The sequence below is a fragment of the Phycodurus eques genome, chromosome 16 (genome assembly GCF_024500275.1).
Source record: "Phycodurus eques isolate BA_2022a chromosome 16, UOR_Pequ_1.1, whole genome shotgun sequence".
Classification (NCBI taxonomy): Eukaryota; Metazoa; Chordata; class Actinopteri; order Syngnathiformes; family Syngnathidae; genus Phycodurus; species Phycodurus eques.
In genome coordinates, this window is record NC_084540.1 from 8,591,257 (window position 1) to 8,603,698 (window position 12,442).

Sequence of the window (12,442 nt, forward strand, 5' to 3'; positions counted from 1 at the left end):
GCCACCAATATTCTTTTTCTGTCTGTTTCCATCACATTAGTCTTAGTCAGAGGTCTGAAATTTCCGAAAACACAGTTTATGTAATGCAGCATTTTAAAAGTAGAGACCAATTTAAGACTAAAATCAGTATCTTAGCATGTTTACAACAGCACTTTGTTGGATTCACTTTATGTCTTATGTTGGCTTAGTCTCTGCTCTTATTTCTTTTCCAATCAAAGATAAGCAAACAAATTTGTCTTGGTGAGTTTCACAATTTAATTTAAGTAAAAAGATGCTGACCTTTTTTCTTCTTCTTCTGATAGGAAAACCGCTTCTCAATAGCTTTGACCTCCTCTGGGGATATGAAGTGGCGCACATTGTAGCTGACGCCCACCCGGTTCAGGTGCCCCCTCACGTGATTGGCGAGGCCAATGCCGTTATGGAATCGATCGGGGCAGTAGGGGCATTTCCTCTCCACGCTCTTCAGAGCCTCGGAGACCTCATCAATCTCATCTTCGACGTCATCCAAGTTGTTCCCAGACAGGAAATGCCGCACACGCTCATCATCAATGTCGTCATCATCACCATCATCACTCTCAATTTCTGCAATAGTAGCTGTAATCCGGTTGCTTCTCCTTAAAACAAAAACTTGATTACCAATCTCCTCTTCTTGCCCATTTTTCTCCTTTAAACTATTCCTCATCTCTGGAGATAATGCAGCACTCAGGTTCTCTGAACACTCATCTGTAAAAAAAAAAAAAAAAATAATAAAAGTGTACAGTTTAGGCTTTAAATACTGCTTTGTGGTGTCTTCAATTTACTTTATAGCCTCACCTGGGTCAGATCCAGCTCTGGTGCGCCCTTTCACTACCACCTTCCCAGGGTCATTCTCTGGGTTTTCGTCCTGTTCCCCCTCACTCCCTGGAAGTTCCTCTTCATTTGGTCTGGACCCAAACCTTGCTCTCCTACTGACCCTCCTGTTCCTATTATATCCGAGGACTACCTGGATTGCCGCATCATTCTCTGAGATCTCAATTCCTTGACACCCTTTGGTTTGACATGAGTTGGGCAGGGATATAGAGTCAGAGACACAGTTGGAATCCACGGTGGCGCTAGAAGGACAATCATAAGACGAATGGCTGAACTCAGAACCAGCCTGTGCCCTACAGATGGAGTCCGGTCCTGTGTGGGCCTGTTTCCTCTGTCTCTTTGTGATGACTTGACTTGAGCAAAGAAGAGATGAACATGACGGGGGATCAGGAGAGGAGGAGTTGGATTTAAAGACTAAAGTTGTTTTTTTTCTCATGTGTGTCTTAGTGTGATTAGCAAGCGCCTGGGAGGTTCTTGTGCTGAAGTTACATTGGGTGCACACAAAGCGGCGACGGTACAAAACAGCTCGGGGCTGGAATGTGGTTCCAAAAGAACCTGGAGAACTTTGAGGTGTGTTTGATTCGAGAGCCACTTGGCCCTCATCTGATGTTGACATTGGAGCCTGGTATAAAGGTGGACAAGTGTCTGACACTTTGCCTGGAGTAGGAACTGGACGCATATTTTTCAGGCTTTCCTGCTTTACGACCTTAGTTTGTAGTCTCTCTTTTGCATTTTCATTTTCATTCAGCTTCTCAATTTCTGACAGGATCTTCACACGAGATTCCTGGTGCCGTTTTTGGTGGTCGGCTAGTATGACAGAATCAGGCAGGTCCCATCCGCACTCAGTACACTGAAAACATTCTGAACCTTCTTCACCTGTTTGACAGTGTTCAATCATGTGCTCCTTCAGGTGGACCTGTTTTTTGAAGTATATGCTACATTCGACACAGGTGAAAATATCTGTACCTTGCTCAAAACAGTCTTCGTGCTCATCTACTTTTTCTTCTGCATCTCTGATCATGACTGGATCTTCTAACAATGACTTCCCAAAATTATCAAAAGAGTATGATCCTCCACTTTGACTTGGTGGTGCCAAATCAGTAGTTGTTGATCTTTGTGGACTCCCACTTGCTTGCGTACCGGCCTCAGGAGATGTGTGTGGTAAGGTTGCAGAGAATGGCGTGGGTAAGACTTTCTTCTTCCTGCACCTCTGGAAGAGTGTACAGTGAGTCCACGGAGCAGGTGGGGAACTCTCAGGGTCAGAGTCTCCCGTGAAGGTGTACACATCCATCTCACGCTCCTTGCTATCTTCTCCCTCTAGGCTTTTCTTTCCCTCCCTTTTGTCTGTGTCCTCCTCCATCAGGGAAGTGTCATTTGGTTTTAATTTGCAGAGGATGACCTCAGCTCCCACAGATATGTTACAGCCATGGCTACCTACTACTGTGAAGCAAAAGTTGTGAATGAAAAAGAACCTTACAGAAAACCATGAAAAGCAGATTTTGTTCTGCCATGTGGGTACTTACACTCTTTTGGGCCAGGATGAGATGTATTTGGTTCTTCTCTTTTTGTGCTTTCTTGACTTTCTTTGCACACCTCCCCAGAGACAGACAGCCCAGCCTCATGCTCTAAGTGCTGTAATTTTCCAGGTTCTCTGTCATCCTCACAATCAATTCTGGACAGCATCAAAATAAATAAATAAATAAAACAAAATATACATTATTTTATTTAACATTATTTTATAATTTATATATAAATGTATTCATTTATAGACAGTATATAAACATACAGTATATGCATACACTGCATATACTTAAACATCCACAAACTGTATACATACATACATATACAGACAGTATATACATATACACATCCGTCCATCCATCCATCCATCCATCCATTTTTTACACCGCTTATCCTCACTAGGGTTGCGGGAATGCTGGCGACTATCCCAGCTAACTGTGGGCAGGAGTTGGGGTACACCCTGAACTAGTTGCCATCCAATTGAACTGGTCGCCATCCAATCACAGGACACATACAAACAAACAACCAATAGCACTCACATTCATACCTACGGACAATTTAGAGTGTTCAATTAACCTACCGTGCATGTTTTCGGAATGTGGGAGGAAACCGGAGTACCCGGAGAAAAAGGGTTAGGGTTAGAGACGATGCTGGCCATGCAAACTCCACATAGGCGAGGCCGGATTTGAACCCACGTCCTCAGAACTGTGAGGCGGATGTGCTAACCAGTCGTGCACCGTGCCGCCTACATATACAGTACACATATATTATATACAAACAAGTACATACCTATATATACATGTACAGTATATACATACATATGCATATATACACATATTTAGTGTATATATATATATATATATATATATATATATATATATATATATATATATACACACACACAATGTCACACTAATGCTTTTCATACATATGCAATAGAGGCACTAGCTTTGAATATAACTTGTGTGACTGGTGCACCCACCAGGCAAAATGTCACCACATGAACTCACTCAACAAACGGGGGAAAAAGTCTGCAATTGAATGATTACTGCAGTGATTAATATGTTTTAGCTCTCTACATAATAATAATTAACATTAAATGACTAAAGTGGGGGGCGGCACGGTGGATGACTGGTTAGAGCGTCAGCCTCACAGTTCTGAGGACCCGGGTTCAATCCCCGACCCTGCCTGTGTGGAGTTTGCATGTTCTCCCCGTGCCTGCGTGGGTTTTCTCCAGGCACTCCAGTTTCCTCCCACATCCCAAAAACATGCATTAATTGAAGACTCTAAACTGCGCGTAGGTGTGACTGTGCGTGCGAATGGTTGTTTGTTTGTATGTGTCCTGCGATTGGCTGGCAACCAGTTCAGGGTGTACCCCGCCTCCTGATTGATTTCTGGAAGCCAGGTAGCTGTGCAAAAGCGCACAGTCACATGAGCATACGACCTTCTGTGTCAAAGGGAAAGGCAGTTTATTCGAGGACTTTCAGTTGCTGCTCTGATGAGGCTATTTTGAAAGGTCTTTGTGTAAAAAACAGCTTTAATTGATGTTACTGTGCACCACAGTACCACCTTCCTCACCTGGGTCCGGAGGAAAGAAATCCTGGGCTGTGAGCAGCCAGACCATGAGGGTTAGAAAAATGCTGCAGCTCCTCCTCTGACATATAACAGCACACACAAACCACAAAAACGATCACTTCACAGCCGAACAGTTAAAATCCACAGTCAAAACGATATTGTCTTATATGTCGCTTACACAGAGAGAGGGAACTGAGAGACTTTTGACTACAAAGAGACTGAATCACATTTAAAATGATAAGAAGACAACAATGATAATGGTTGTATTTGCTTGGCTTGACTAGTTACTTCACTCTTGAAGATGCAAAACCTTTACAAGATAGGAAAAGTCATGTGTTACCATCAAGTGTTTCTTTCTCCGAGTCAGAGTCCCAGCTCAAGGAGGAAGGAAAGGCTGAGGACTTGAATCTCCTCTGTGCACTCCTCGCTGGGTCTTCACTGTGCTCAGAGCCCTCGGTCTGCTCGGGACCCTCATCTCCATCGTGACATTGTGAGCCTTTAGCAGAAGTCAGGACGTCGCTCACATCGGAAGAACGTGAGGACTAGTAGCAAGAATAAAAAATATATATATATACATATATATAGCATATTTTGAATGGTTACTGTAATATATCTAAGAAAGGCACTGTTTTTTCTTTGTTTCTAAAAAAAATATTTTTAATATTGTTTTGTAATTGAGTCCAGGGTGTACCCCATCCTCCACTCCAAGTAAGCTGGGATAGGCTCCATCTCACAACCATAATGAGCATAAGCAGTACAGAAAATGGATGGGTGGATTCCATCACAAAACTAATGTGTATCAATGAACCTGTCTCACAATTATTAATTTCCTCAGCATGTGTCTGCCTAAAGGCACAAGGCCATCAGCTCCAAGTTTTCTAATCAAACCACCTCCTGGGTGTGACTGGCATATGTAATTTTTTTCCACTGGGCTATGCGGGTCACAAACAATTGTGCTTCACAAATTCTATCAGCCAACATATATGTGGCCTGACAAGGAAAAATAATCCAAGCGACTCTGTTGATCTACAGTACCATGCAAAATTCTTCAACAACACTACCTTTGTTGTTTTAGTAATCATCGACTGCATTCATAAAACCGTAAATAGGAGCAGGTTTGTAATCAGGGCGTAACCGAGGTCCAGAGGCACAAGTTAAGAGGTTTAAATCTTCAAATGTTTATTCGACTTTTTGAAAATGTATAACTTAGAAACACAATACTTACTGTAATGTACTACCATACATTTCCCCCCAAAATCCCCCACATGCAGTATGTGTTCTGTAAATACTTGTAAATATGTATGATGACTCATGGGCACCTCAGCCTTGAAATAAATTTTACTCTGTGGACCGGTACAACAGAAACATATTTGTTTGGCACATCATGCAACTGGTGAGTCAACTCATGTACTGTACCCACAAAATGTATGTGTCTGAGAGGGCTGACTACGGCTATAAATAGAAGGGCAGATACAGTTGGCAAGATTATATAAAACATATTTACACAAATCCCTGTTGATGGATTCTATACAAATTTGTTTTATTGTCATTTTCCAGTCATCCAGTTTCTATAGCACTTGTCCTCATTTGGGTCACAGGTCAGCTGGAGCCTGACTTTCTCCAGCCAATCATATGGCACATATAAACAAACAACTATTAACATTCATATCTATGGATACTTTTGAGTCTTCAATGAGCCGAACATGTGAAGGAAAACACACGCAAGCCCGAGGAGAACATACAAACTCCATGCAGAAAGACCAGAGCCAAGATTTGAACACGAACCTCAGGACTGTGAGGCAGATGTGCTAACCACTAGTTTGCCCTGCTGCCCTACGGTCATTATAGTATTGTCACAACAATAATTCCAATGGTGGCCTAAGACATTTGTCTTTCAGTAGACTTTATAATAAATGACTAATTATTTATATTGCTTGTGTGATTTGTATAACATTGCCTATGACATGCCCCACCATTTTCTCACCTTAAATGTAAACAATGACTGTGACATGAGGGCTTTACCTGCTGTAAGGCTGAGGTGACAGGGTTTTGTGCAGAGTTCAAAGATGGGGGGACATAGCTGGTCCCTGGGGTAAGGGGTTGCTCTTCAGACTCCATTGCCCCTCCCACCCAGAGAACAGTATGGAGTCCCACTGGTGACCAGCCTGCCTACATTGTGCACTCCTCCTTGTCTTCTGCAAACATCCAAACAGGAAGAAGAAAAGGGGGTAGTTAGGCTTTGTGCCTTCAACCTTCATACATTGCTTAACACGACTGATTGCATTCATTGACATGACAAAACTGCAGTTGGTGTGCCAAAAGCAGGTATGTCAGACAATGCAAATGATTGCAGAGTTGCAGAATGTTGATGTTTTAGCTGTCCACTCCTAAGTATGCCCCCCAACCAGCAGCCGCTATAGGCCTGTCTGACCCACTTTCACAACACCTCTGCTCATTTAAACGAGACAGTGTGCCCGAATGGTTCCATAAAGATGTGGCGTTTATTTTCAGGCCCACGTCCTTTCTGTCGCTCGTAGAGACAGAAAGAAATAGCCGAGACGTCAAAATGTACAGCGGCTTGGCTCGGTTTGTGTTAGCCCACAGTAAGTACGTGGCCAGTGTTCGTGATCGGTCGTTGTCAGGTCAATCTAAGAACCACGATGCATTGCAAGGTGCCTTTTCCAAGCACAAACACGATTTACCCGGAAAATACTCACTGATAATCGGCCTGGTTTGCGGATTCAGAGGAAGGAGTCGCAGCCTAAGCGACGCTTGTCATAGTTGAAGACCGAGTAAGAAGCTTGACGCCCCGGAGACGATGCTGGCTACAAGCCCCCGGCTGCTTACATGCACGAATCTGCTCCTTTGGTGTCACTCTAGACTGTTTTGGGATGTTTTGCATGGCTCCCTTGCAGGCGCCAAGCACAGGACTCCATGTTATTAGATTTGCAGGCACGCCACGGCGGCGGCGGCGGCGTACGTAACATCGACTGGGAGGTGACGAGAAGTTGGAGTCGCCCTCCAGCAGCAAGTTCATATTTTCATTTTTTATTTTTATTTTTTATTTTTTGTACTCGTACCTTCCAGGTACGAAAATTAGTATTGGATGCGTATTTTGTACATTTACGTTTAAGAAAAATAAAGTGTAATAATAGTGGTTTACTGTGTATATGGTAGTACTATATACTGAAGTGGATTATTTACGTTAATAAATCTCATTGATATTGAAGGTTAGACACTCCAGTCCGAGTGCAATTGTAGATGTCATCATTCGTTACTTGGCAATTAGTTTGGATTACTTAAACGCTATCCCTAAAATGACTCACTTTATTCGGTGCAATTCTAAAATCAGGTGTATAGAATCTCGTTTTTGATTTTGACATCCAAATTAACTTCGCTAAATACAAAATGCTCGATTAAGAGGCTTTAAATAGTCCTTTACCGGACCCTAGTGGCCATTACTAGAAGTGGGTTTTCGTCATCTGTATACGTTTAATTAAACTAATTGAGGCCTTTAATAAATCTTGCTTAAGATAATTATAGTCTGATGTCCAGTAGTGTTTCCTTTTTGTTGTTTCACATTAGTTTTGTGTATATAGCACAAGGGCTTCTATTGAAACGTGTTTGAACCGTTCTTATCCGAGAAGAACTAGTGTATAACAAGTGTAATAGAATACAGTACATTTAATCCATGCAGTTTTGACTGTAAAATTGTTTTATATCAGTGTTTACCAACCAGCGGCAAGGCACATTTAAAAAAAATCACCAAACAAAAGAGAAAGTGGATATACTGTACATACAGTTTATCTATTTTTTAATTTTTAAATGTACCTCCTGCCAGCTAATAGATGAGCATTTATTAGTTCTACATGCTGGAATGCATAGTTAAACAAAGATACATTATTTGTAGTAAACTAAAGACACATTTTTACCTGTGGCACACTAATTAAATTAAATTAAATTCAAACAGTGGTTTGAAATTGAAGAGATCATCCTCAATGATTTCTCCAACTTTTATACAAAGGTTTGCAAGCCCTGATTTTCAATGATGTCGAGAGGACATTGGATAGAAACAAAACAACAGAGCAAACATTTAAAAAAAACAGTCAAATTAAAAAGAAAAATAGTTTGTATTGTTATTTATTGTTTGCACTGCTCTGGATACATATCAAGTAGATCCAATTTCTGAGTAAAAACATTTGGTACATGTACAGTACCTGTACAGTTTTTGTTTGGAACGTGCAGTCTCAATTTGAAACTATAGGTGGCGGTACTAAACAGTCTATCAATGCCTGAGGAAACGTCACCAGAAAAGAGCGACGAAGAAGACAGCTTACCCTGCAGGCCACCATACGGTTAGTTTGGCTTACCAACTACTCCTCAATTACATATATACATATTCATTTTCACCATCACCATCATTATAGACTGGGGACTATTAGTCAATAATATGGTTCCTTTTCCGAAATAACTGTTATGCCGTATTCTCCTGTAGAAAACGACAGCTAGCTAGATAGCTAACACCCTGCTGGTAGCGTTCGACTGAGATATTGCTAAGAATAAAATAATGATATATACAAAGTTAGTATGCTGTTTTATGGGAAGTCTAAGTAACGCTGAGGTGTCATAAATGTTATTGTCATGTGAAAGGATGTTCTTATAATGTGCTTGCTTTTCAAACCATATTTAATTTGTCATTCTGGTAGTTCGTAACAATAGCAATTGCCAATTGTAAGTGTCACAGGAAGGCATGGAAGTGGACGTCCTTGGGGTGGGGGGTGGGGGGACTTGCCGTTCATCTCCTTTTTAGAGAACAGCAAGTTGTACAAAAGTACTGAAACACTGAACAATTGGAAATGTGCATTCAAAGGTTTTGAGACGGTCAAATTAAGTTCACCATTAAATGTTGTACTGCATTAGGTTCGTCCTGAAATTTCACCCCAAAGCCGGAGATCCCTGTCTTTTTGTAAGATGTGCATTTAAAATTGTGTTTTCCATGAAGATGTTGCATTATCCAAAGCAGAAAAATGTGGAACATTATAATGGTGTTGTTGCTCTCTAAATCTGTTGTGTCCCCCATTTCAGTGGTACTAATCTTAACTGGCTTTAGTCTCAGAAAATGGACACCCGGTTCACTCGAGGGAAATCCAACATCTTGGAGCGCCCCTTGACAAGACCCAAGACTGAAGTCAGTGTGAGTGCTTTTGCATTGCTCTTCTCAGAGATGGTCCAGTACTGTCAGAGTCGAGTGTACTCTGTTTCGGAGCTGCAGACACGCCTGGCTGACATGGGCCAGAGTGTGGGAGCTGGCATGCTGGATGTGCTGGTGCTGAGAGAGAAGAATGGCAAGAGGGAGACAAAAGTGCTCAACATGCTGCTTTTTATCAAGGTTTGTACCGTCAAAGAGTCTAAAACTTTAGTTGTGGGCTGCCTGTGGTGGGAAGTAACAAAGTACAGATGTGTTGTGACTGTGCTTAAGTACAGTTTTCACATATACTTTACTGGAGTATTTATTTTTCAGATGAGTTTTAATCCCTATATTTGGAAACAAACAATGGTAGTTTCTACTCATTATTTTGTCAAAATAGGCTTAAATGCTATTTGGGTTCATAGAGGGACACTATTTTAAGTTCCTCCCCTCCTCCCATTGTTCCAAGTTTTCAAAATGGTTAATATATTTCAGTCTGTACTTTTTTTTTTACTTGTGTAAAATACTCAAATCAGTACTTCTACTTTTACCACAGTATTTTAATGCGCAATTATCTGTACTTCTAATTGAGTACAGAGTACTTTTGCTAGCTCTGTTTGCTGCTGTTTTATTGATGGCTAACTTTTCCCACATGTGATTGGTTAAATGGAGAAGTAAATTGTTTGGGAGTGCATGTAAAATGAATTGAAGTTGTACATACTCTTTCCTTTTTAGGTGAATGTATGGAAGTCTTTGTTTGGGAAGGAAGCTGACAAACTGGAGCAGGCCAATGATGACGACAAGACTTACTACATCATAGAAAAGGAGCCCCTCATCAATGCTTACATCTCTGTGCCCAAAGAGAACAGTAGCTTAAACTGCGCTGCCTTTACAGCAGGCATCGTGGAGGCCATTCTCACACACAGTGGCTTCCCTGCCAAAGTCACTGCCCACTGGCACAAAGGCACCACACTCATGATCAAGTTTAATGAGTCGGTCATAGCCCGGGACAAAGCTTTAGATGGCAGATAAAGACAGCACGGGAAACCAGGGAGGTTTGTGTTTTTTTTTTTTTTTTTTTTTTTTTTTTTTTTTTTGTTCTTCAATGCAGGACAAAGATAAATATTTAATTGCAATTATTCCTTTATATTGGAGTAACAGATTTATTCCCATTATACTTTCATTATATAAAGTGACTGTAGCCTCTTTCACATTGGCTATCGACCTGTAAGCTGACATTTTCCCAGCTTGCTGTCCTGTGTGTAAGGTACCAATGCGCGAAGGGGGTTGAAGTTGACTTGGACATTTGCCAGCTTCCACTAGCTACCGACCAGAGTGTGAAGTTTAACACCGAGGGATTCACTGTCTACACCTTTTTGTTGTAAGCGATTGCTGTTGTCACACTGACTTTGCCATGGAATTAATTATCTTAATGGTGCACGCTGAATGTCCCGTTTCAACGAGTTCTGCCTGAAAGGCACAGGCTAATAAATCCTGGCTCTACTGTTGTCACTTCTGCCCCAATTTACAGGTAATGCAGTGTAAAAATGACTTGTGATAGGCATGGACAACAGCCTTCGTCGGAGAAGATGCTTTTAGTTGTTTTCTCAGTCTGTGTTCATCATGCCCTACTATATTTCATGAAATAGCACTTCATGGGAAAAATTCATATTTGTACCATACTGAAAACATCTTTCAATATTGTATTATTCGTTTATATAATGTATAATATGTAAGGTATTTAATTGAAAGCGCTTATATTATTTGATGAATGAATCCACATTTTACAAGGCCTACATTAATTGGGAATATTATTTCTGACGTACTTTTTATACTCGTCTCCTCATAATCATGGCTGATGAGTATGGTTAAAAAAACGGGCATATGCTAAGGAGCTATTGTCTTACTCATTTACATGCTGCATAGATGAACAGTTATAAATAGATTTTTCTTTTAAAACAAAAAAATATGTACAATAATTCATATATATAGAATTAATGGCAGATTTAGCCCAACAAAAGTTAGATGTCAGGTTGACATTGTCTTGCATGTAAAGGTAACTTTAGTTTATTTTTATTTTTTTAAATGTACTGTCAGCGTCCCGGATCTGTATATAATAACACAAAGTACTCCTGGTACATGAATGATTTTATGATTGTGGTTATGTGTCTAATGGGAAAATAAACAAATTTGTATGTTTAAAAGAAACAGAATATTCATTGAGTGAAAGGTTCTGTTTCTTTTGAATATTTTGACAAAACTTCATAACATGCACGTATATAACTGTAGTGTGGTGAAATATGGAAAGAGGTGTGGTACAAGTGCCGTTGCGTGTTTGGGCAGTGATTTACAGTACTAAATAGCTAATTTCCTGCGTTGTAAATCTTGCTCATTCCATCGCATGCACATACAGGTGAATTGCAATAAATCTGAGGATAGCAAAGATATTTCAAACTCATAGATTCACTATACAGAGAAATATTTCACTATTTTTTTCATAATTCTGATTATGAATGAAAAGTAAATAATCTTAAGAAATTCAATCCAAAATATTTTCAATACTGGAATTAGATATTACATGTTTTGTGATGATTCTTATAGTTTCTGAGCACATAGGGTACTTGTGTCTCTATACAGTGTTGTGAAAAAGTTTAGCCCCACTTCTCAAATTCTTACATTTTTGCATATCAGACAAATATAACCCTAGTAACCTTAAAATGCTGTTTTTAAATGGTCATTTCATTTATTAAGGACCACAAAAAATGCAGTTACCTGTAAAGTAATGCCCCCCTAAAGCTAATAACTGCTCTGGCCAGTCTCAACAACAAGTGAAATCAAGCGTTTTCTATAACTGTGAATGAGTCGTTCACGTTTCTGTGGAGATACTTGGTCCCAATCTTCCTCGCAGAATTGTTTAATTCCAACAAAAATTTAGGGTTTTTGAGCATGGCCTTTTTAAGGTGCAACTGCATTTCAATTGGATTCAAGTCTGGACTTTGACTAGGACACTCCAAAACCTTCGTTTAGTTTTGTGCGTTTTAATGAGTTTAAATGTGTTTATAGCGTGTAGGAACGTTAAAACTGTATATAAATGTTTTATTTTTTTATGGTATGTCGCCACGTATTGTCACGTATCCTGGGTGGGTCTGAAGATGTAAACGGGTGTTGATTGTACATTTTCTTCTGTGACAGGCTGACATAACATCGGTGGCTGTATCACATTTTAAGTGTTAACTGTTTCATAAGACACTGCATATGGTCATTGTTTGGAGAGCTTAATCATAACACAGTTGATAAAAAAAAATATTG

At 40.2% G+C, this 12,442-nt stretch overlaps 2 protein-coding genes across 6 annotated transcripts in view; one reads left to right on the plus strand and one right to left on the minus strand.

Moving 5' to 3' along the window:
- The window catches only part of wizb (WIZ zinc finger b), a 41,505-nt gene extending 34,607 nt beyond the window's left edge, over positions 1–6,898 (minus strand). For 3 of the 4 annotated variants that reach the window (XM_061701065.1, XM_061701064.1, XM_061701062.1), the window contains exons 1-7: positions 6,663–6,898; positions 5,968–6,140; positions 4,286–4,487; positions 3,949–4,024; positions 2,373–2,521; positions 814–2,289; positions 280–723 (exon numbers count right to left, since the gene is read on the minus strand). In XM_061701065.1, coding sequence (XP_061557049.1) covers positions 280–723; positions 814–2,289; positions 2,373–2,521; positions 3,949–4,024; positions 4,286–4,487; positions 5,968–6,063 — 2,443 coding nt within the window. In that variant the 5' untranslated portion in view covers positions 6,064–6,140; positions 6,663–6,898. The remainder of the gene's footprint in view (positions 1–279; positions 724–813; positions 2,290–2,372; positions 2,522–3,948; positions 4,025–4,285; positions 4,488–5,967; positions 6,141–6,662) is intronic. The other variant, XM_061701063.1, reaches the window with a different exon arrangement.
- Positions 6,899–8,220: 1,322 nt separating this feature from the next.
- On the plus strand, positions 8,221–11,565 carry trappc5 (trafficking protein particle complex subunit 5). Of its 2 annotated transcripts, none has more exons than XM_061700357.1 (3): positions 8,221–8,300; positions 9,031–9,334; positions 9,869–11,564. In XM_061700357.1, exons 2-3 carry the CDS (start codon positions 9,065–9,067, stop codon positions 10,163–10,165), a joined length of 567 nt encoding a protein of 188 aa, XP_061556341.1. In that variant the 5' UTR covers positions 8,221–8,300; positions 9,031–9,064; the 3' UTR covers positions 10,166–11,564. The 2 variants fall into 2 exon arrangements, with proteins under 2 accessions (XP_061556341.1, XP_061556342.1); XM_061700358.1 differs by having other exon boundaries at positions 8,253–8,300; positions 9,056–9,334; positions 9,869–11,565.
- Positions 11,566–12,442: the final 877 nt, after the last annotated feature.

Excerpts from the sequence above, each read along its gene's own strand:
- trappc5 (XM_061700357.1), top strand. The coding sequence starts at position 9,065 with ATGGACACCCGGTTCACTCGAGGGAAATCCAACATCTTGGAGCGCCCC. Across the intron at positions 9,335-9,868 it reads ACATGCTGCTTTTTATCAAG|GTGAATGTATGGAAGTCTTT; the intron begins GTTTGTACCGTC and ends TTTCCTTTTTAG.